We start from the raw sequence: 24289 nt of genomic DNA on the forward strand, positions 1-24289 counted from the left end.
GTTCCCGGCGGTGCAGCACCAAGGGCGTCACCCCCAACCCTCTGCCAGGGGTGCTGTCTGCTGTTATCAAGTCCAAACAGCATTGCAGGAAGCCCTCTTCCCCCACCAAACACCCCCGCGGGCCTGCCAGGTCTGCGGCCAAGGGAATCCGAGCTCCAGAACCCACGCTCAATACACACATTGACTGTACTGACAACGTTGCAAGAAGCGAGAGCGCAGAAGTTATTCCTTTGTTCACTAATTTATTCAACAAATGCTTTGTGTCAGGCAGTCAATAAATGCTACAATTTAATAGACGAGAGCCCTGCCCTCGTAGAAAGCATTCTGGGGGTGCATTCTGCTAGTAGCACATTGATACATGCACCCCGTAGTGGCGCCCGGCCATCAGAACCGGCCGCGGGGAACCGAGCTGGAAGTCCGGCACCTTCGCATCCTCGCTTTCCCGGGGCTGCTCCGGAGCGGGCCGCTGCTGCCCACGCAGGCCTTCTTTAACCCGCACTCCCGGGAGCGCGCCGTCAGCCCCGCACAAACCCGATTCCCACCAGCCTCCCGACCCGCCCGTGGTCTCGCAGACACCCGCGAGCACAAGGCCACGCCCCCTACCGGGGGCGGGGATGGGGCCGCCCAACCAGCGCTCGCGGAGGAGCGCTAGGCTCCGCCCCCAGGTGAGCTTGTTTTTCCAGACCGCTCCACTTTCGTGCAGAAACCGCCGCACCGCCGGGCCCAGCGGCGCGCACCCCCGACAGGCCGCGCCCCCGGAAAGCCAGCGCCCCGCTGCCGGCGCTCGTTGGGCCTCGCGTCGGGACGGGAGGCGTCGGGACCAGAGGCCGGAGCCCCACTCGGAAGCCCGCGAGGGAGGTGCGCGCTCGCCGGAAGCCGCGCCCCCGACGCGGCCCACCTGCCCGCGGCGCCGGAAGTGGCTGTGGCCGCTCTGCTTCCGGTCGGCGGGGCGCTCTCGGGCCGGGGCTGCTGACCGGGGGAAGTCGGGAGCGCCCATGGCGGAGGGCGGCGGCCCCCACGGGCGGGCCGGGCCGGGGCCCGCAGGTAACGTGCGCGCCGCCGCCGGGCCGCGGGGGCGGTGGGGCAGCGGAGGGCAGGGTCCGGCGTCCCCGCGGGGGGGACGCGGCGGCCGCGCCCGGGCCGTGCTTCCTCGTCCCCCGCCGGCCGGGCCCACGCAGCCGCGCCCTGCCGCCGGGGGCGGGTCAGCGCGGCTCTCCGTGCGGGGCGGCCCGGCCGCTGCGTGTGCCCGCTCCTCGGCCTCGCGTGGACGTCCTCGCGCCGGAGTTACTGTCCTGTGGAACTTGCTTTTCTAACTGCCGGCTCCTGAGCCGGTGGGGATTTGATAGGACCCCAACTGTAACAGTAGGACATGGATCATCTCCCAGCTCCGAACGCACGGGTCAGGAAAGCCCCCAGAGGCCAGCCCCTCCGGAGGGCAGGTGTTTTTTTCTCCGCCCCGCCACCCACGGCTTGCCTGGGGAGGTACATCACACGCACAGGCAAGGGACAGCGATAACACCGTCCCCGGCGAGCTCTTCGTGACACAGCATGTCCAGGGGCCCACCGGCAGAGGAGGCAGCTAGGAAGGCTCACGGCGACCTCCCACAACAGCCCTCAGACTTAGGGTTTCCACCTTGAGACCCTCGTCCTAAGCACAGGAGAGGAGAGGTTCGCCCTAACCTGTGGCGGGATTTCCTCCGTGTTAGTTGTCTGGGTTTGCCCTGCCTACCGAGTGCTTCTGTGTGCTCTGCACTTTACGGGTTCGTCTCCCAAGAGTTTCTTACACCTGGAGACTGGCTCAAGTGGGCCTTTTCATCCCTCCATTCGTCCACCAGACGTTTATCGAGGAACTCCTGCAGGCCAGACCTTGCCTGGGCGGGGGACAGCCCAGCGAACCCGGGCAGGTCAGACAGAGCGCCTTCCATCCTGAGATTCGGCTGATACTGACTTTGACCGCAGGTATCAGGCCTTTGGTGCCTGGGCTGTCATTTCAGCCCGAGGGAGAGGAATGGGCTGAGAGGAGGCCTGAGGGCCCCTTCCCAGTAGGGACGGGAGCCGTGTGGAAGAAAGGCTGCTCTGCCCCTGTATACAGGGCTCTTTTGTATCTGTGCAGTGCTGTTTTGTTATTTAGAGTGTTGCGGGCCCGGGAGTGGAGGGGCCGCGGACATTTCCAGTGAAGGTCTAAGTGCTCTGCGGAGTAATTGCGTTGACAGTGGAGAAGCTGATCAGAAAAGCACAAACTTGAAGTTATCCTGGGATCTGGAGCTGGGGAAGAGGAGGCTGCACTGAGCTGGGCCAGGGAGCGGGTTGAAAAGCGGCCAGCGAGGGGAGGCCCGGAGAAGAACCTAGCAAAAGTCCATGGCCCCCCACTTAACCTGTCAGGCTTTGTTCTATGTTTTCTGCATCTTACCCCTCCTGCTTTGAACTCTTTCACTCTGTGGGGGTGAGACTGTGGGTAACTGCAGTGGAGGAGAGTTTGGGGCGGCCCTAAGGGTTCCTTGGGGCGGCCCTAAGGGTTCCTTGGGGCCTGCCTGTTGATCTGCCACAGGTGTTGTGGGATCAGCTTGAGGGACCCATGTGTTTGTGAACCCTTGCTGCCCTGCCCATCTGCCAGTGATCCGTTGAGTCCTGAAGGGCAAGGAAACATTCGTCACCCCCACTGTGCCAGGGCCAAGCCTTGTATACAGTAGGTATTCAAAAGAGATACGGTTTGAGTATAAAAACCAACTTCATCATTGGAAGGAGTACACCTGCGGAGGGGCGTCCTTCTGTGCCTGGTCGCATGCTGGAACAGGGTGGCAAGGCAGGAACTTGAATGCAGGGAGCTGAGTTCGTGCGCTTTCCTTACGCCCCTCCCTGTCTGTGATGTTGTATGCAGAACTCTTGATTATCTGGAGATTATTTCTGAGCTCTAGTGTCAGGTGAAAAACTCGAGAATTTGCAAGTAGGTATCTGATTTTACAAATTTGTTGACTACTTATAGTCCGTTCAGGCTATAACAATACCATATACTACTGGGTGGCTTAAAAGCAATAGAGATTTATTTTTCTTAGCTCTGATAGTTGGGAAGCCCAAGACCAAGGCCCCAGCAGATTCTTTGGGGGAGGCCTGCTTGTTGGTTCATAGACAGCAGCAGTGCCTTGTCCTCACGTGCTGGGGGGCGAGCAGGAGCTCTCTGGGGTCTCTCTTAATAATGGCATTCATCTCATTCATGAAGGTTCTGCTCTCATGAGCCAGTCACCTACAAAGTCACTACCTCTTCAAACCATCACCTTGGGGGTTAAGATTCCAACATTATTTTTGGGGGAGACACAAGCATTCAGTCCATAGCAACTACTCTTTCTATCCCTTACAGATTTTGATACCCATTTATCTTTATATTAAGGTCTTTCCTGAGCAGTGGATTCTGTTTATGTTTTTATTCTGATGACAAATAATCAGTTCTGTTAACTAACTGGTAGGGTAGATTTCGTGTCATATGTGCTGAAAAAAAATGATTCCCATTCCTATTTCCAGATAAACTTTTATGATATTTGTGTTGCATATAAGAACCCCGAAGATGGGGCACCTGGGTGGCTCAGCCAGTTAAGCGTCTGACTCTTGTTTCGGCTCAGGTCATGATGTCACGGGTTTGTGAGCCTGCTTGGGATTCTCTACCCCTCTCCCGCTGGCATGCTCTCTTTCTCAAAATAAGTAAATAAACATAAAAGAATAAATACCCCCCCCCCAAGAGATTTGTTAAACCTCTTCATTTATGTGGTACCATTTAAAAGTTTCCTAGCATCGGGGCGCCTGGGTGGCTCGGTCGGTTAAGCATCCGACTTCGGCTCAGGTCATGATCTCACGGTCCGTGAGTTCGAGCTCTGCGTCGGGCTCTGTGCTGACCGCTCAGAGCCTGGAGCCTGTTTCGGATTCTGTGTCTCCCTCTCTCTCTGCCCCTCCCCTGTTCATGCTCTGTCTCTCTCTGTCTCAAAAATAAATAAACGTTAAAAAAATATTAAAAAAAAAAAATAAAAAAAATAAAAGTTTCCTAGCATCGACTCTTAACCCGGGTGCATGGTATGTGCTCACCGCTTCTAGTCTTTGTTGTTTTCCAGGTTTATAGTCTGTTATGCGAGGCTGGCCTTCTATTTATATGCACATGTTTTTAAATTTTCCTTCTTATCAAGGTGTAACTTATATTTAGTGAAGTGTCCCCATCTTAGGTTACCGGCTGATGAGTTACTCACGTCGACTCCTCTGAGGTCATTACCCAGGTCACCTTGTTACAAACAGCCGCATTTGTTTGGCTGTTGAATTTTGCCAAGGGCAAGTGTCTTTCTGTAATTCAGAAGGTGATCCTATGGTTTTTTCCAATATTAAGACACTCCTACATTCCTGGGATAGGTAGAGTGATATTATGGTGGATTAAAAAAAAATTTTTTTTTAATGTTTATTTATTTCTGAGACAGAGACAGAGCATGAGTGGGGGAGGGGCAGAGAGAGAGGGACACAGAATCCGAAGCAGGCTCCAGGCTCTGAGCTGTCAGCACAGAGCCTGACGTGGGGGTCGAACTCACAGACTGCGAGATCATGACCTGAGCTGAAGTCGGAAGCTCAACTGACTGAGCCATCCAGGCGCCCCTATGGTGGATTTTTTGATACGTATTTTAAATTGAACCTTGCTAATATTTTATGTAGGATCTTCTGTATCCTTCAGTACGGTTGACTCCTTACCTCCCACCCCACCAGCGTTTTTAAAATTCTTGCCCTTGCCAGGTTTGGTGTCGGGAATGTTCTTTCATTACGGGAAACTTTCTGTATTTCTCTGTTTTTCTGGAGCACGGGAATGATTTGTTCTTGAGCATTTGAGGGGTCCCGTAGCCAGAGGACAAAGGGCTCGCTGCAGATGGCGCCCCCTCCTGGCTGGTGTTGGCAGGGTTTCCCCGGGCTGACAGGAACCCCTCTCTTCAGTGCAGGTCCTAATCTGAAGGAGTGGCTGAGGGAGCAGTTTTGTGACCATCCGCTGGAGCACTGTGAGGACACAAGGCTCCATGATGCAGCCTACGTGGGGGACCTCCAGACCCTCAGGAGCCTGTTGCAAGAGGACAGCTACCGGAGGTGAGCGTCACTGTCCTGGGGCTGGCCCGGTACTTGGGCCCCGTGGGTCTGCGCGGAGCTGAAGTGCATGATCCATGAGGGTCCATGTGACTTCCTGGTCTGCAGGTGAAGGCCCTGGTGCTTTCCAGGCCAGGGGGAGAAAGGAGACCGGGGAAGCATGGTCAGACTTGTAGGGAGACCTGAGTTCAAGTCTCGCTCTGTCATTGACCTTTATATTTCCTGGAAACTTCTGGCCCTCTCTGGTGTCAGTTTTCTTGATGGTAATCCTGATGGCAGCACTGTTACTCTCGTCAACAGTGGTCCTGTCCGCTTCCAAGTCTCTTGTGGCTCTTTTTTTTTTTTTTAAATAGTTTTTATTTTTCTTAATTTTCTTAAAGTAGGCTTCACACCCAGCACGGAGCCCAAGGAGGGGCTTGAACTCACGACCCTGAGATCAAGACCTGAGCTGAGATCAGGAGTTAGATGCTTAACCAGCTGAGCCACCCAGGCACCCCCAAGTCTTTCGTGGCCTTTTACCCTAAGCTGTATACATAAGTTCCCCTTTGTTATTTTCATTTGGTTACCTCTTGGTGGGCGTGGACTTCCTGATGTACCCCATTTATACATCACCCCTGATGTGCTCTCCTCTAGCTTCTCTGGTCCCCAGTTGTCTGCCTCCTGGGCCTGGGGCTCTGTTTCAGGTCAGGTGTCTCACCCTCCTGGGATCTGCTCTGTGCTCACCTTCTTATTCCCTCTGTCCATAGAGCTCTGCGTGTTGCCCGTCAGATCCTCCAACCCCGTCAGGCTCTTCCTTCGTAGCAGCGCGAGCGTTGATGTTACCTTTTTCCCACTGGGGACACCTGGGAGAGCGTAGAATCTTCCTTGCCTCCGGGGGTTCTCTGTTTTGTGTGTCCAGGACTGGAGTCCCAGCTAGATTTGAAACTGACCCGCCACCGGAAACTCCTCATGCTCTGTGTTTCTGTTTCCCCTTCAGGGAAGTTGATAGAAGAAAAGCCTGCGTATGAGTGGTGAAATTAATGCCACATTTTATGAATAGCTCCCAAGAGAAGGATTTCTAACAATACAAGAGTAGGTTTCTTTTTCTACTTCTAATGTCTTAGCATTATTGTTCAGAATAGATATCAGTATTAAAAAAAAAAAGCTGTAAATTTCTAGGAAGGATTATCATACAAAGACATCAGATGGATTCCACATGAATATTTAATATGAATGACTCAAGCCCAAAGAAACGCTTGAATTTGCAGAGGTAACAATAAAAACAATAGAATGAGATGGAGTTCAGCTGGGTCTTAGACAAGTGTTTTCATACTGCTTTTCCAAGTACTTTTTTTTCTTGTTTTATATTGGGGTTTAGTAAATCTGTCTCGACGATATTTTCCTGTTGATGTGTACTTCTCTGATGAGGAGTCCTTGGAGCGTTCCTCGGTCTCCTTGGCTAGTGGAAGCCAGTGCGCCGAAGGAGGAGCCCCTGGCCCACTACGTATTTGCACGTCACTGCTTCCGTGATCCGGATCACCAGGCTCTGGTCACAGCTGCCTCGGGAGCGTGAAGTGAACCGCGTCTTGATGGAGGACGTGGTGGGTCAGTGGACTGCATGGCCGTGGCACTCCTTGACAGGGAACCGTGGCCTGATTTTCCCTTTTGATGAGAGCTGAGTCTGGCCAGTTTCCCTCTGCTGATGTTGGCCAGGAGGGTAGCCCCGTGTGGCCTTAGTGATTCCTGCAGGCTGTGACTTGTGCTGTGTCACAGGTAGAGGGACCACAGCGGTCACCTGGCTCCAGTGAGGTTGCCGAGGCCCGACCTCAGGCCTTCACAGCTGGTAGCAGGTGAAAAGGGGCCTCGGGACTCTGACCCAGATTCCCGGTGAGTGTCCTGCTCTCCACCCCGCACTGACTCCCTGGGCAGACCCGTCTACCCTTTGTGGAGCAGAGAGCTCTGGACCGAGAATCAGGAAATCTGAGATCTCAGCCCTAGTGCCCATCTGTCTGCCTGTGCCTCAGTTTCCTCTGCCGTGGAATGGGCCCTTCAGATCTCCTCTGCCACGTGCAGGGATCCAGCATTTCATAAAACAACGCACGTGGGGGCATTCTTAAAGCACAGGAGTGTCCGTCTGAAGAGGTTGCCCTCCTGCTGTCTGTTTCATGTAGGTACCAGTATGAGAGGAAGCCGAGCGGCTCGTCAGTTTTCCAGGCTGCCCCTCACAGCCTGGCTCCCCTATGTTCTTTCTTAGCCGCATCAACGAGAAGTCTGTCTGGTGCTGCGGCTGGCTGCCCTGCACACCGCTGAGGATCGCGGCCACTGCCGGCCATGGCAACTGTGTGGACTTCCTTATCCGGAAAGGGGCCGAGGTGGACCTCGTGGATGTAAAGGGACAGACCGCCCTGTACGTGGCTGTGGTGAACGGGCACCTGGAGAGCGCCCAGATCCTCCTGGAAGCCGGCGCCGACCCCAACGGAAGCCGGCACCACCGCAGCACCCCAGTCTACCACGCTTCGCGTGTGGGCAGGGCTGACATTCTGAAGGCCCTCATCAGGTCAGTACTGTGGAGGCCCGGCCACCCTTGTGCCGCGTGGGTCCCTGTGGGGGGCGTGGCCCCATGGCTGCTAGTTCCTGTGGCCGTGTTCTCATTCCTTGTTGTCTGTGTTTGCCTCTCTCTGTCTCACGTTAGGCTTGTTAAAAGATTTGTCTATTGTAGGTCTTTCTAAACAGCTCCTTCTTAGCTCTATCAGTTGTCTTATTTTTGTGGTTACTGGTTAATTTGTTTTAATTTTTTCCCATTTGCCTTACTTTATTTTTCCCCAAACTTTTGCCGTCAAATGATTATTTTTTTTTCTTGAAGTGTCAGCTTTCAAGATTATTAATTTGTCTTTGCCTATAGCTTCGGTCATATCTGCTAAGTTTTTTCCTCATTTTGAAATTGGTATTATTGAAGTCGCTCTCCTCTTTGTTCTTATGGCTATGGAGGAGAAGGGTTGAATACAACTTTGTATGAACCAATTGCATAGTATTGTGCACAGGTAATGTAGAGTGTGTAATTTGCATTTGGGGGATTCTTTTGAACTACATTGTTGTGGTTGCTTGAACAAAGTACATGACCGTGGGTGTTTTAGTTGCGTAGTACAGTATGGTAGCCTCAATTGTGTTTCATGGCCCCTCTTTTTTTCTTTTTTTCTTGTTTCTTTTTTTCTCTTTCTCTTTCTCTCTCTCTCTCTTTCTCTTTTTTTTTTTTTTTTACATTTTTAGCCATTGGATCTGCCACAAGTTTAGAGAAGTCTGTTGGTCTTTAATCACTGTTGTGATTTGTCAGTGTCCCCTTTTATTTCTAGTATTTTTTGCTTCCTATGTTTTGATGCTAATTGAGCCCCTAGAAGTTCTTGCCTGTGGGTTGTATGCACATTATCGAAACCAAAGGTAACTATAGGTTTCACCGAAGGCTCATTTACATAGCATTCTGCCATTTAGTTTTACTCTGGGTTTAAGTGGTTCTTTGGGTGCTCACCTTTCTTCTTTGCATGTATGGGCTTCTTTGTTTTTTTAATAGAGTCAACATTATTGCCATAGTTGATGTTAGGTCTGTGTCTGTCTTTTCGTTTTTTAGCTGTTTCTTAGTTTGTATCATGTTCCATGATCTGTATTTTCTTTGCTTTCTCTGTATTTTATTTTACTTAAAATTTTTAAAATTTTATTTTAAATTTTATTTTTGAGAGGGAGAACGACGGAGAAAGTGAGCAGGGGAGGGGCAGAGAGAGAGGGAGGGAGGGAGACACAGAATCTGAAGCAGGTTCTAGGCTCTGAGCTGTCAGCACAGAGCCCGATGCGGGGCTTGAACCCACAAACCACAAGATCATGACCTGAGCTGAAGTCGGACACTTAACCGACTGAGCCACCCGGGCGCCCCGCTTTCTGTTACTTTACATGGTTTATGGTCTTATTTACTTACTTACTTGTACTTACTTACTTGGTTAATTAACTTACTTATTTTTGGTCTTATTTTAATTGTACTAATAGTTAACTTTTAAAAAATCTGGGGGCGCCTGGGTGGCGCAGTCGGTTAAGCGTCCGACTTCAACCAGGTCACGATCTCGCGGTCCGTGAGTTCGAGCCCCGCATTGGGCTCTGGACTGATGGCTCGGAGCCTGGAGCCTGTTTCCGATTCTGTGTCTCCCTCTCTCTCTGCCCCTCCCCCGTTCATGCTCTGTCTCTCTCTGTCCCAAAAATAAACGTTGAAAAAAAAAAAAATCTGAACAAGATTACGTTTTCATATTCTGCCTCCAGTGACTTCTTTCTACCAAGGTGCCTTTTTCCGTGCCTTGCTCTGGAGGCATTTTGTTCTGCGGTTGGACAGAGTGTAGTTGAGGTAGGCAGTTTGCAGTGTGGAAAGGATTATAAGGGTCCCATTGTGCTAGGCCCCAGTGGGTGTGGTTCTGAGGAGCAGGAGGTCTGCTGTCCCCCATGCCCAGCACATAATGTGGGTTTTGAACCAGGTACCGACAATATATCTACTCCATCAAAAAAAATTTTTTTTTTTTTAATTTTTTTTTTCAACGTTTATTTATTTTTGGGACAGAGAGAGACAGAGCATGAACGGGGGAGGGGCAGAGAGAGAGGGAGACACAGAATTGGAAACAGGCTCCAGGCTCTGAGCCATCAGCCCAGAGCCCGACGCGGGGCTCGAACTCACGGACCGCAAGATCGTGACCTGGCTGAAGTCGGATGCTTAACCGACTGCGCCACCCAGGCGCCCCCCAAAAAATTTTTTTTAAGTGACCACGGAATTGGCTTTTGGAGAGACAAATGAGGGTAATATGGTTGTTTTGCTAGAAGGTGATAAAGCTGTGATGGTTTTTGCCTTCTTTTTAAGTATTTTTAGCTTGATGATCTAAGCCACCTCAGTCCCCTGTCTTTGCATCTTGGAGAATGTTAGTCATTAATTTGGAAATATTCGTGAGTAGGATCGGTCAGTGAAATTTCATCTTGGTTCCAGAAATCCTTGAAGGCATCTCAGTCAGTTCATGATGCATACCTGCTTTGGGTTAGCTGCAGGCTCGTCCTTCAGAAGTCCACACACAGATGTGCTGTTTGAGAAAGCGTTACTGTTAGTAGACATCTCCTTCCCTCACTGGAGCCTAGGACGTGACTTTTACAATGAGGTACCAAGAGCATATACTAAAAAGTTTTCTCTGAATTACCAGGTAATTGACTTACTGACTTGGAAAATAGGAACGGGGTGGTTCAGTTACTGAACAAGTAATACAATCTACATACGGTGTCAGCTCCTGCCTTGAGTCATTGTCCCTTATATGCAGGGCCCTTTGCTGTCACGTTGTAATTTGCTGTTTCTCTGCAAGTAAATTCCATTTTGTTGCTTTTAAATTCCCTTGATATATGTTGCTGATGGTTTTTTTTTTTTTTTTTTTTTAAAAAGGTAAGGAGTGGTGTTTCTGTATGTGCAAAAGTTATACTGATTCACTGAGTTGTCCCGGTGGAGCCTTGCCAGAATATTAAAAGCAGGAGGGGAATTTTGGAAAATATTCAGGATTAAAATGAACTGGATCTTATCCAGTATGTTTTTATGAGGAGCTGTCTCTCCCGTAGCTCAGCTAATACCAGATTGTCCTGTTGCCCAAAATTACAAACAGTTTGGAACACCTATCCCTAAGAAAAGGAGGGGAAAAAAAAATCACCCTGTAAAATCGAGCTCTCTTTTTCTTAATTGATCGAGTGTGTGAAACGAAACACCAGTCTCTGCTTGGTTTGGTACGTGTTTTAGGATGTTTCCGTGGTCCAAGAGGATAGGCGATGTCTGCGTTTGTGGTGTCTGACGATGCTGCGTGGCATCCGTGGGGCAGCGGATGGTCTTGTGAGCACATCGGCCTGTGTGCCCCTCCTTCCTCTTCCTTAGGCCTGTGCTGCCCCAGAGCAGAAGTGTCGGTTTCAGGGAGGAGTCCCTTCGGACACTCAGAACAGTGCTTAAGGGACGGGTGATAGAACATAACTGCTGGCCAACCGTGGAGAACGAACGAGGCTGTTTCCCGTGCCCTGGACCCTGCTCGTTGGCCCGTCGTCACTGCTTTCCACGATTCCCTATTTTCAGTGACACGTGCTGACAGAGCCCGTGTGGCGTTGCAGGGCTGTGTGGGGGAAGCTCAGGGAGGCAGGTGCTGACCCAGCTGGGAGCCGGGGAGCGCGTGCTGGGCGGGAATCTCACAGGGGTGAGGCTGGGCTCTTCTCGTCGCGCCCTGTCAGGTTGCACCCGATTACACTTGTCCCGTTGCCGCTGGAGCGCGCTTGGATCTTTTGATTAAGGCGGCGTCTGTCACGTTTCTCCGCTGTAAAGCTATTCTTTTTCCCCCTCTGTAATTATTTAGTTAGTAAGTATTTTGTGGGGGGGTACCGTGAAACACGTGTTTATCCTATTTCTTATCAAATTTTTAGTGTATTCATTTATTTGTCTTAGACCTGTGGTTTCCCAGTGAGTCATAATCCCTTACTTTATTATTTTGATGCTCAGATTGTCTTAAATTTGGCTACAGGGAGCCCTGTCAAACTGGAACCCAGCTTTGTCCTTATGACCTGTCCCCCAACATCCTTTGAACAATTCCTTACTTTCTCCTATAACAATATATTCTAAGCTCATCTAGTACTGTGCCTATCTTAGCTCTGGGATTAGAGATTTCTCCAAGGAGTCCTGGCTTCTTTTTAGTGGAGAATGGTGTTTAGAAGCCAAGATCTGGTTACTGGGAGTGTTTATTGCTTATGGGCTGTTCTTTTCGGGCTCTTGGACTGGACAGAGCTAAGGTTACATATACACGTTTCTTTTCTATTTTATTTTATTTTATTTTATTTTTTATATTTTATTTTATTTTATTTTTTATATTTTATTTTACTTTAATTTTATTTTTATTTTTAACATTTATTCAATTTTGAGAGACAGAGAGAGACTGAGCAGAGCAGAGGAGGGGTAGAGAGAGAGGGAGACACAGAATCCAAAGCAGGCTCTAGGCTCTGAGCTGTCAGCATAGAGCCCGATGCGGGGCTCACACTCACCGTGAGATCATGACCTGAGCTGAAGTCGGAAGCTTAACCGACTGAGCCACCCAGGTGCCCCATACATATACACATTTCTATCTGTATTTCTGTCTCTAAATACAGTGACAGTTGAGTTCACCCCAATACTTCTAATCCAATCTGGTACCACAGGGGTCATCTTACTTTTCTCCCTTTCCAGATTTATTATTGGCTTTTCTGACAGAGGCCTGGTTCCACTTATCCTTAACATATTTATTTATTTTGCCAGTCCCTCCATCTATAACCGATGTCTTAATGTTGCTGCCCCCTCCCACACATGCCTCCTCACCCCATGTGGGCTCTAACACCCTGTGCTAGGCAGTGTTTTTTAGCAGACGTCCTCTAAACTTTGCCAGGACACTGATAACCTGCGCCAGGCCACCCTTTGTGCTTTAATCAGTGGCCCCTGCTTAAAGTGACCTGGGTTGGTAGTTTGCACTTGGGCTGGGGGAACTCCAAATCCTGACAGTAAGTTGTGTATTTGGACTTCCCTGAGCCCAGTGACCAGGGCAGGTCCCTTGTGGGGACCCTGAAGACTCTGCCTTTGTGGAATGGTTTAGAGATGGGCCCTGCTGAAGATTGAGGCTTCTAGGTCTGGCCGCCCACGCACCCGTCCCGTGAGAGATGCATTTCCTCACGTCTGGGCTGTCACCGGGCCTCAGAAGAGAAGAGCTCGTGGACAGCCATAGGGTTAGCTCAGGGACTGCCGTGAGCATGCCCATCTGGGAGCGGGGGGTGTTGCATGAAGCTGTCCTACTGGCAAGCTGTGCTTCCTGTCTTGGGTTCTTCTAGGTGAATCTGATGCTGGGAGTGGTCTGGATCGTCTGGTTGTTTTGCAAAGAGGAGCCACCCTGCAGGCAGGACGTGATGGCACCAGGTGGCTACACAGTTGGGTTAAAGTGGTTTCTTTTGCTTTTAATTTTTGGGGATTGCTTTTTATTTAATTTGTTTCACGACATAGATTTAGCTGGTTCCAAAGTCAAATCTATAAAACAAAGTACACTTAAAAAGTCTAGCAACTTCTATGCTGGTCTCCTTCGACTCCCCTGTAGATGACCATTTAAAAACTTTTATGGTTTATTCCCCCTTGTTAAGTTGTAAGCCTAGTGTGGATATGTCTAGGAGTGTTGTGTTGCAACCGCTTTCCCCCAGATAAACAGTAGCATACTACGCACTTTGACTGTCCTGCCTTTCTCGCTTGTGAAACGTATTCTGGAGGTCATCCAGAGCAGTCTTTAGCGACACTCCTCACGCCTTTTCATTGTGGTACAGCGCGGCTTTATGCGGGTGGAGCACAGTGTATTCAGCCGGTCTCCTGTTGAGGGACCTGTGGGTTGTGTCCTGTCTTCAGCCGTTATGGATGATGTTTCAATGAATTGTGTGCATGCTTCTTTTCAGAATTGTGCAGATGTATCTTGGGAATAGATTCCAAGAGTGTGATGGATGGGTCAGAGGGTAAATGCATACGTAACTTTGCCAGCTGTTGCCAAATTTCCTGCTGTAGGGACGGTTCCATTTTGTATTGCGGCCAGAACTGAACGAGACTTCTTGTTTCTTTAGAGCCTGGTCAATAAAATTTTGGATTTATCCCCGTCTGATAGGTGAGAAGTGGTATCTCAGGGTAGTTTCTCTTGTTTTCTTTTTTTAAAAAAATTTTAAAGTTTCTTTTATTTACTTTGAGAGAGAGTGGGCACAAGCTGGGGAGGGGCAGAGAGAAGGAGAGACAATCTCAAGCAGGTTCCACACCATCAGCACAGAGTCCGACGTGGGGCTTGAACTCACAAACTGTGAGATCATGACCTGAGCCAAGATCAGGAGTCGGATACTTAACCGACTGTGCCACCCGGGCATCCCTAGTTTTTCTTTTTTTAAACTATAGTTGACATAGTGTTGTATTAATTTCAGGTGTAAAGGTAGTTTTAATTTGCATTTGTGTTATGAGCAAGGCTGAGCCTCCTTTTTTACATGGCTAAGCCTCTCTAGCTCATTTCCAATAGAGCAGTTGATCTTTTCCGTTTATTAGCTCTTTATATAGTAAGGATATTAATCCTTTGCAACATTCCCCTAATTTTGTACATACTGCTTTACTTTGCTTATGCTGGGTTTTTTTTTTTTTCTATGTAAAAGTTTTTCTTCAATTTTCATGTTAAAAACCTTTGCTTTTACAGCTTTCCTTATTTGCTCTTCCAAATGACCTTTCTAATCAACTTCTATAACTCCAGGGATGTTACTATTATTTGTTTATATTTATAATGAACTTATTTAGTTCTTGAATGGGATTTTCATTTATGTAATAAACTTAGGGAAAATTGACCTCTTAATGTAGACCCTTCCTCGCCAAGGCAACGGTGGTGGGTCTTTCCTTTTCCGAGAGCTACTTGAGTGATGCCTTCAGTAGTATTTTATAACTTCCTTCATGCACATTTTAGACACGTACCGTTAGGTTTATGCTTAGACAGCTCACTTTAATTTTGCTGTCATAAACGAGGTCTTTTCCGTTTTGTTTTTGAACTTGTTTTTGTTTGTATATATGAAGGCTGTTGGTTTTATAGCTTTATTAACGTACTTAATAAATTCTCTCATTGCTTATTGTATTTTTATTAATTATTCAGGACTTTCCAGACATAATCATACCTTCTGAAAATAGGGAAGGTTTTTCCTTTTCTTTCTCATCTTAATTGACTGATTGCTTTCTCTTGTCTGGTTGTGCTAACACTTTTGTTTGAAATGCCTACCTGAGAGTAGGCAGGAGAGTGGGCTCCAGGAGGAGAGCCGCCCCTGTTTGCCCCCCGTTAGGTGAGACTCCGACATCTGGGTCTTGTCTTGAGAAGGAAATGTCCACCACTTCTTATTTTATTGAGTATTTACGAACCTGCATTAGTGTTGAGTTTTGTCACATGCCTTCAAGTTTTTTTTCCACCTGTAGAGATAATCGTGGTTTCCCCCTTAGTTCTGTGAATATGATGGACTGTGTTAATGGAATTTCTAATACTGGAACTGCCCTTGCATTCTTGGAATAATCCTCATGAGGTCATGGTACGTTGCTTTTTTAATATACTTTTGGATTCTCTTTGCTAACATTTTATTGAAGGTTGTTAAATTGATACTCACAATTGCAATCGGTTGGTAGTTTGTCTTTGTGGTGGGGCCTTTGTCGGGTTTTGGGATCGTTTGGCCAATTTCGTAAGATGACTTTGGAGTTTTTCCTTTTTTTTTTCCTTTGCTTTGAAGTAGCTGAAATAGCTGTGGGATTGTTGGCTCTTCAGAGGGTTTAGAGAGTTCCCTTGTAAATTTCTTGCGTGAGTGGATTCCAAGTTCTTAACCGCTGTCTTACCTTTGCTGGAAGTCACGAGACCCTTGTGATCTGTGGAGGCTCCTGTGCGGCCCCCCGGTGCTCACGGAGGTCAGGCTGTCTCCCGAGGGTGCCGTGGGAAGCTGCCGACTTGGGTCTGACTGTCCCTGTGCCTCCCCTGCAGGTACGGGGCTGACGTTGATGTCAACCACCACCTGACTCCTGACATCCGGCCCCCTTTCTCGCGGCGCCTCACCTCCCTGGTGGTCTGCCCCTTGTACATCAGCGCAGCCTACCACAACCTCCAGTGCTTCAAGCTGCTTCTCCAGGCGGGGGCGAACCCCGACTTCAACTGCAATGGCCCCGTCAACACGCAGGGCTTCTACAGGGGCTCCCCCGGCTGCGTCATGGATGCCGTCCTGCGCCACGGCTGCGAGGCCGCCTTCGTGAGCCTGCTCGTGGAGTTTGGAGCCAACCTGAGCCTGGTGACGTGGGACTCCTTGGGCCCAGAGTCGAGAGGCAGAAGGAAGGTGGACCCCGAGGCACTGCAGGTCTTTAAAGAGGCCAGAAGTAAGTGGCCTGACTTCCGTTCTGACTCGCAGGCTGTTTGGGTCGGTTGAAGGAGTCGAGTGGCAGGGATGAAAAAAGCCTCCAACTGAGCACTTAGTCAGAATCTTCAGTTACGGCTAGGAATTTTCGAGAGTACTTCCAGATGGGTCTTTTCTTTTCAAATTCCTAGACACAAAGACATCCGTGGAAGCGCGTGTTCTCAGAGTGCCTGAAATTATGTGCTCTTTACCCCTTTGCTCTGCTCTGTGGCCCCCCAGTTCTCTCTCTGACACACGGTTTTTAAATGTTGGCCTGACACCAGACTGCCGGCCCTGCCCCCTCCAGGGGTCCTCACCCCCTTCTTCGGTTCCACACCAATATGTTGTTTTTATTGTGTGGTACCTCTGATTTTTGTTAGGATAAAGCCCATAGTGCGCTAATTTCGGAAGAACGGTTTTGCTAACGAATTAACAAATCGATAGGCTGTTTGCAGTTGATCTGGGGCTTGGTCTTGTTGCCAGAGTCCGTCTCTGGGACTCAGAAATTGACCTTGTGCGCCTCTGCAGGCTGCTGCGTGCCCTCTGCGACCTGCCCGCGCCCGGCCTCATTCTCGCCTGGGTCTCGAGGGCATCTGGGTTGAATACCTTTGCCCCCACCCTTACCTCTCATAGAACTTTAGGTTGTTGTGTTTTTGTGGTTGGGGTTTCCGAAGGCTGTCATTAGAACCCGCTCCTGCCGGGGCTTCCCCGGAAGAGTTGGTCGGTAGTCAGCGGGAGGCACCCCGGGGGAGTGGAGCCTCCTGCGTCCTGCCTGCTCCACGGGGCACAGCCGTGGCTGGGCTCTCCTGCCCCAGAGCAACATTGTGGGCCCGCACGCCTCACATACTGCTTGGCCTGTGTGTCCTGGCCCCCCTTGGAGTTTCTGGACTTGACCGAGAGCGGAGGCTGACTGCGCGCGTGTGGGTCAGTTGCTGACATCTGGCGGGGCCTTCTGTCGTCGGCCCTTGTTTCTCTCTAGGAAACGAAACACGGCCAAGGAGGGGCCGTCACGGTGAGCAGGTGCCCCGGGGAACGAAGCTCTCACCCCTTGGGCAGGCGGGGGAGGAGCAGGTGACAAGACCTTCCTCGCCAGGGACTGCCCTGTCCCCTGTGAAGCTGGGCAGTTGGCAGTGAGTGTCAGTGCGTTCTGTCAGTCGCAGCCAGCCTTCCGTCTTCAGGCTTCGGAGACGAATTAACCTCCCTCCCTCTCTGTCCCTCCCTTCCATGGCGTTCCAGGTGTCCCCAGGACCTTGCTGAACCTGTGCCGGGTGGCTGTGAGAAGAGCTCTTGGCAAATACCGACTCCATCTGATTCCCTCGCTGCCTCTGCCGGACCCCATAAAAAAGTTTCTGCTCTACGAGTAGAGCTCAGATGCAGCGGTCGACTGCGCGAAGAGGAAGGGGACTGCGGTGAAAGCGAACACCGGGTCCTGCCCCTGTGAACCAACCACCCCCTGTCCTCTGACCGAGTCCCATTTGGCTGTTGGTAAAGCAGAAACGGCCTTGTTCCCACGGCTTGTATCTCCATCTCGGGTGCTGGGGGCACTGGACAGTCCTTGGGTCATTGTCGGCTGAAAAGTTCATACAAAACCTCATTTCGCTCTTCCTCAGTATCTCTGTTTTGGATTCTCACAGTCGCATATTAACGAAATGGGCCGTGCGGCGTGTGCAAGGACGGGCTGAGGTTGGAGGCCTGCGGACAGCTAGCTCCGGCAGGGAGGACTGCTAGCACTTTCCAGAGCTGTACTTCCGTTGATGTTTGTACTTCTCCATTCAGTTGTTTGATTCAAGCCTTCTAATGCCTAAAGGCAAGGAGAGTTTGGTGGAAAAGTAGAGCTCTGGAACACAGTTCATGGACGTGCTGGGTTGTTTTCCCTGCCCCCGGGGTGGCCTGTGGCACCTGTCTACACACGGCCCTTCCTTGCCACTGGAGCGTTGTCTTGTCGTGGTGGCGGTGTCCTCCGTTAATTGTCCTCACTGCGCGAGGGTCCCCTGGCCTCACGGATCGGCTGTGTTGTCTCAGTGCTGCGTTTGCTCACCATCTAAAGAGGTACCTTCCGCAGCGCTGCCCCTGTCCTGATACCGACCGTGCCTGGCACTGCGCCACCGGGTCTCGCGGCTTCTCTTTGAGGAGTTTCCCGACGGGGATTGATCTTGGGAGGCGCACACCGAAGAAGTAGCCAGTAAACTGACTGCCTACACTCGGACCAAGGACCGCTCCAACAGCATTCACTGCCAGTTCCGACAGAAGGGAGGCCCCGCGGCGCTGCCTCCTAGTCCTTGCGCACACCGGGGCGGGGAGACTCGGTCGTCCTCCGGGTGGTTCCACAGTCTCAGTTGCTTGGTGTCCAGAGGACAAAACATGCGGCGTTTGGTTGATTGGTCTTCACCGTTGGGGACCGAACGTCTTGGTCATTGCTCCTAGAACCCGAGGACGGGGATAGCGGTGAGGTCAGAGGGCCTCCGCCGGCCTGCTGGGGTGCCGGGAGGTGACGTGAGCCGGGTCACCATCCCCAAGGCTGCGGTTGTGGGCAGGGCTCACTCACACCTGGGCTGTGCGGCTCGGCTCTGTCCACAGGGGTGGGGCGGGGCGGGGCAGGCCGCCGGCTGCCCTTGCAGAGCCCTCCAGGAGATGCTGCTTCTGGAGAAACCACATGTGGCACTTTGAAGCCTCTGAGGACCATTGTGTGGAATCATGGCGACTCTAACCCTTGGAAGGCTTTAGAAATGGGCAGATTGCAAATCTGCGTGTAGATATTCTGTAAGAAGAGATACCTTGTTTGTAACAATGCACTGATGAATGATACAGGTTTATTTAATGACTAACAGCGTTGCATGTCGTAGCCCAGCAGACAGGCGGTGTCGGTCATTGTCGTATGCGGCTCGGGGAGAGAATTCTCAGCCCCGCCTTGTGTGCGGTGGACGGCTCCACCGGAAAGCCGTGCTGTGACCCGCGGGTGCCTGTGTGAGGTCTGAGGGCAGAGGAGTCGCTGGATGGTTCAGAGGGGAGACGCAGTCACTGGAGGCTTTATGCGGCTGAAGTGATCCTGTCACAAGCTCTGGCTGTGCGTGGTGTCGGTGTGGGATGGCTGTCCGAGCCCGAGATTGGGCTTGTGTGCCGCCACCAAAGACCCGGGACCCTGGATGGCTGGCGCGTGCCGAGCCGGGGTCGGTCATGGCGCAGTCGGGAGCTGCGGGTGCGGGTAGCTGGGGACCAGCGCCATTAGAGCCACGGCCGAGCGCTGCCGGGGTTTCCGCTGAGAAGGGCTGGGGGTGCTCCTTGTGCACTCGGGGTGGGAGCAGGCCCACGGGCTGTGCCAGGACCTCGGGGAGGTAGGGCTCTGCCTGGGCACAGGGGAGCTTGAGCGCCCCGTGGGTGCACTGGATGCTGGTAGGGGCAGCGTGTCACTGGAGGTGTGAAGGCCGTGGCTGGTCACCTTGGTGGGCCTGAGAGAGGAGTCCGGAGTAGGTGGTTGTTCACCTTGCTTCTCAGCTCTTCCGGCTCTGGGTCCCCTTGCGGCCCAGGTTCTCTGGGTGAGTTGCGTCCGGACTCGGGGCCCGCACGGAGTCTGCCCCGCTGGGTGCTTTCTGCGGAGGCCTGTGAGGGGCAGGGCCTCTCCAGCCCTGCCCAGGGTAGGAGGGTAGCTCCGTTCTCGGACCTTCTGGAAAGCAGCACCTGGGCACGCGGCCAGTGCAGAGGTCTCGCACCTGTAGGCGCAACCTTCAGGCTGCACGGAGCCAGGGGCCCAGCACAGAGTGGTGTCAGCGTCCATTGCCCAGTGGAGCAGGTGCAGGGCCGGTTTCTGGGGGGTGGAACCCTTTTCCCAGGGTCTTTCTAAAAGGAATGGACTGAGTTGATCCTCATAGTTGGGCCTCACCCGGACCTGGCCAGGGAGGTAGCATGAGTCGGGGGGGGGGGGGAGGGGGGGCGGGTGGCGGGGGTGTCTCCCACTCTGCCCCTAGACTGTCACTGTGCCCCAGGGCAGTCTGCAGGGGACTGGGGCCTCAGCTTTTCCTTTGAGGAGGACAGGTCTGATCAGCCAGACTCTGCTGAGTGTTTCGGAATCCTAGCAACTTTGAGGTTCAGCCTCTAGTTTGAAACTTCTGCTGCCAAACACAAATCTGAAAACAGGGATAGTTGCTTAAGGTCATTCCTACCTGTTTTGAGTGACACTGTACTAAAGCCTCCTTTCCTTTTGTTGGCAAGGATAGGATCCTGGAGAAGAGAGAGTAACTGTCAGAACACTTCATAAAATCGCGTTTCTGAGGCATGGGGCACCCGAGTCCGGGGTAGCAAGGAAATGTGGTGATGAGGCTGCTGCCTGGCTGGGCCCAGAGTCGTCCCCAGGGAGGGGCACAGCGAACCAATGGGAAGTTGCTGGTGTCCCGCCAGCCTGGTCCCAGGAGTGTCCTTACTGTCCCCACACAAGGGGCCTTGGCTGCTGTGGACAGATGGGCAGGGATTAGGGTCCGGGGCAGCGTCGATATCTGAGAATTCAGCTCTGGCATCCTGGGTGGGGATTTTGAGTACATTTCCCAAAGCCATCGATGTCACGCCCAGCCGTGCCTTTTCATGTTAGTTATGTTATTTATGTATTTATTTATTTATGCCCTGCCTTGCTCAAGGAAAGGGATCAAGGCAGCGATGCTTGGCTTTTGATGTTCTGTTTTGATCTTTGCTAAGGTCCCGTCAACACGCACCTGTCAGGTGATTTTGAAAAGAGAGGACAGTTAGCAGTTTCCTCACGTTGACCGTGTTTCCGTTTTCAGGCCTAAGTGCCGTCCTGTTTTCTTTTTTCCCTCTCCCACGAATTGGTTGGGGCAGAAGGAGGGGGGGAACGTGCCGTGCCGCGAGCGTGGGCCTGAGCAAAGGGAGATCGGCCTGAGAGAGACGCGCTTTGTGCTTTTCCGCTCCCTGCCGTGTGGCCCGGGCAGGTCCCAGGTGACGTGGAGGCTGTGCTCTCACACTGGCAGCCGGTTGACTGTGCCTTCCCACGGGACTTCGCGAGGACGCGTGGGAGAGCGTGTGACGGCACTTTGTGCATGAGCGGTCCCTGTGACTGTAAACTGCTCTCCCTGTGACTGTTGCCCTTCTTCTCAGCGGATATGCGTTAGAGGCGATGATGGTGCTGAAGAGTCTGTGACCTTGGGGATCGGGCTGTCCTTTGTGTCCCAGGGGGCAACGAAGGTCATGGGAGCCCAGAGCGTAGGCCTTGGCACAGGGGGCTCTGGGCAGGTCACAAAGATAAGGACATGTGTTAAATAACGTACAAAGTCAAGTTTATTCGACCTGAAGGACCATATTGTATTCTGAGATAATGACCTTCCTAATTTGGGTGATAAAATGTACTTTTATGTAATCAAGGAGATAATAGAGGGCAATATTTTTATTTTTTAAAATGCTCTTGGCTATAATATATTGGCTGCTCTTTGTCAAGCCCCAGAATTTCTTTCTAAGTTTGCCAGTCTCTTAGGTCGCAAAGTCAGGGAACCGCGGTCTAGCTGTGGTGTGTGTTTGCATGGTGATGACAAGTCCTCTCGGACTCTTCAAACAGCCTATACATTGTTGACGGGAGGGCATCACAGCATTTCTGCTGCCCGCTGATCTCAGGATCACCACGTGCGGCGTTAGGAAGGGCGTGCTTACGTCCTGGCAGTGACGGAAGCTCCCTGTGGTGATAGGCCTCTGGCCTTTTCCTGGGTCTGTGAGAAGCCCCCCCCCCCCCGGGAAGTTTCGCGTGGCCTTCTCAGGCCTTCTCAGCGACGACTGCCCTTACCTCAGGCCCTGGGGGCCTGTGGCACCGCTGAATGTTGGTGACGACGCCAGCGGTGGGTCTTGTGCCTGCCGGGCACTCAGCGACCAGTCCTGAGGGGTCTGGATTCCCTTCCAGCTTGTGTCTGCTCGCTGGAAGTGCCTCATTTGGCCGTGTGACCTCTTTGTCTCTGGCTTACTCATTCATCCTCCCCTCCACCCCCAGCCTGACCCCCTTGGCGTGGAGTAGAGTAACTGATGCGCACTCATTAATGGTTTGTGGGATTGTGTCCACGGAGGGACGTGCGGATTTTGAAGTGGAGGGTAGTGACGTACACGACATGTACTGGAAGTTCTGGGCAGACAGTCAGCTGGAGGAGTGAGGCAGGGAGAAGGGGTGACTTCTGTTGCCTTAACACGTAATTGCTCAGTGTCTGGAATACGTGGGGATCTTTTTTTTAAGTTGTTTTGCTTCCAGATGTGCACAAATGCATTTGGAGTATGGTGGGTGTGCACACAGCTTTCCCGTACGTACGACACCACAGCAGCGTCCCTGCTCGGCTCCGTTTGCACGGCTCCCGGTGCTTGTGGGTGTTGGGCACAAGAGTGTGACACGCAGGGGGCCAGTGTGCCCGGAGGCGTGCTGCAGGGTGTGTTCACCGTGGCCTGCTTCTCCCTTCCGCTTTGGTGATGAATGAGTGTCCCCCGCAGCAGCGGGGACCGTGACTGTGCCTGCCCTTGTGCCTGGTGACGAGTTTCTCTAAGTGTGATGAACGTCTTCGATACGTTGTTGTAACTTTAATAAATGCTTTATTACCCTTTAATTCACCCTGCCCATGCCTTAATTTGGGGGACTGTTTATCTCAATGGGTAGAAATGGGTCTTGTGAAATCTTTGAATACACATTTCGGGAAAGTTTCTCTCTGGGAAGTTTCTAACAATATGGAAGGAGGGACTTTTGGGAGCTGCCCTGAAGGATCTTGCTGTGTTGTAGGGAGGCTCCCAGAGTGTGGCACAGGCTTATACTGCTGGATGGAACCTGTTTTACTTAGTGGGGTTTCCAGTTTGAAGAGACCGTGCCCCTAAAGTGTTTGAAACCCATGGCTTTCAAGTAAGGTGACATCCCTACAGTGCTCTGCAGGGGGGAGGTGCTGGAGAACTGTGGGAAAAACCATGGTCTCTGGGCCCATGTTATACGTGACTTATTTTGACAGCGGGAGGGATGAACCCAGGAATGGATGAACTAAATAAAGACATATCTCATATCTCAGTGATGCTCTAGCACGTTCTCTGTGTGTGTGATTTCAGATATTGTCTTCATTCTTCACCCCGACCCCCCCTCACCCCCAGCCACACCCACACCCACACCCACACCCACACACACACACACACACACACCCCTCCTGCTCTACTGAAAAGGTGGCTTGTCTCTGTCTCAAAACCAGCTCAATTTGTGTGGCAGAATTGCTAGTTTTCCTTCACTGTCCATTTTTTATCTGTGATAATAGAACCCACAGTTTTAGCTGGACACTTAAATTCCCAGAATAGTCTTCATTTTCCAGTCTCCTGTATGGTAGGTGTGGCTGTTTGCCAGAACTCCTTTCCGAAATTGTGTTAAAATGATAGGGAATTTCACTTTTTTAAAAAAAGTATAAATCCCTTAAGATGACTGAATGGCAACAAAATTTTGGAACCTCAAGAAAATAGATGAATGGTAACTACTACAGACACATCTGAGAAAACGACCTTGTAAGAAGTGAGCGTATCTGAGAATCTGACTTTACTGCCAAGCTCCCAAAGGCTCTGGGGTCGGCAGTTCCAGGGACCTTAGAAGTGGCCGTGAAAGAGGGTGAGAGTGTGAGGACCGGCGGAGAGCCAGGTCACGGGACCGCCAGGACTCCCCGCTACACACGGTGGGATGCTTGTGCCTGCCCCGGCCCAGTGGGCCCTGAAGGGAGGTGTGCCGCATCCAGCCTTCCGTGTGTGAAGTCTGCAGCTGGGTAATCGGGCTCCTATCCTGTAGGCAGCAGCAGAGCAGAAAGAGACTTCTTGGGGAATCTCACCAGCCTGATGGTGTAGAACCAGACTAAAATGGAGTCACTTATGTCAGGGACAAAATGTAGACCATCAGCGCAGGTGCGTAAAGGAAACAACCTTACAGGAATTGAAAGCTCTTCTTAGAAGTCAGCAGAGGACACCAGCCAGCCCCCAAACGCCGGGTCTGTTCACTCTCTGGACTTCTCCCCTCCCCCCCTTCCCCCCCCAACTCCCCGACTCCACTACCCTGATCCAAATAAGAAAGAAGACCACTAGGTAACCAATCAGCTGAAAAAGCAAAACAACTTTTGTATGTGTCCTTTAGTCTGTGAGCAACTTGGAACTGATTGCTTTTGGAGCCTTGAGTTACCTGGTTTGCAGGCCGAAAACCCTGCAATAAATTCATCTTTGTTTTTTTTTAATGTTTATTTGTTTTTGAGAGAGAGTGCAAGTG

At 51.4% G+C, this 24289-nt stretch overlaps 1 protein-coding gene across 2 annotated transcripts; it reads left to right on the forward strand.

Moving 5' to 3' along the window:
* Nucleotides 1-232: 232 nt before the first annotated feature.
* On the forward strand, nt 233-23068 carry ASB1 (ankyrin repeat and SOCS box containing 1). Of its 2 annotated transcripts, none has more exons than XM_043578346.1 (5): nt 233-1044; nt 4959-5100; nt 7331-7633; nt 15645-16030; nt 17284-23068. In XM_043578346.1, exons 1-5 carry the CDS (start codon nt 615-617, stop codon nt 17409-17411), a joined length of 1389 nt encoding a protein of 462 aa, XP_043434281.1. In that variant the 5' UTR covers nt 233-614; the 3' UTR covers nt 17412-23068. The 2 variants fall into 2 exon arrangements, with proteins under 2 accessions (XP_043434281.1, XP_043434282.1); XM_043578347.1 differs by lacking the exon at nt 233-1044 and adding an exon at nt 1259-1499.
* The last annotated feature ends 1221 nt before the right edge of the window (nt 23069-24289 follow it).

This window comes from Prionailurus bengalensis, chromosome C1, assembly GCF_016509475.1.
Source record: "Prionailurus bengalensis isolate Pbe53 chromosome C1, Fcat_Pben_1.1_paternal_pri, whole genome shotgun sequence".
Classification (NCBI taxonomy): domain Eukaryota; kingdom Metazoa; phylum Chordata; class Mammalia; order Carnivora; family Felidae; genus Prionailurus; species Prionailurus bengalensis.

Coding starts and splice junctions, on each gene's coding strand:
- ASB1 (XM_043578346.1), top strand. CDS start 615: ATGGGGCCGCCCAACCAGCGCTCGCGGAGGAGCGCTAGGCTCCGCCCC. Junction 1,045..4,958: donor GGCCGGGCCGGGGCCCGCAG/GTAACGTGCGCG, acceptor TCTTCAGTGCAG/GTCCTAATCTGAAGGAGTGG. Junction 16,031..17,283: donor GGTCTTTAAAGAGGCCAGAA/GTAAGTGGCCTG, acceptor ATGGCGTTCCAG/GTGTCCCCAGGACCTTGCTG.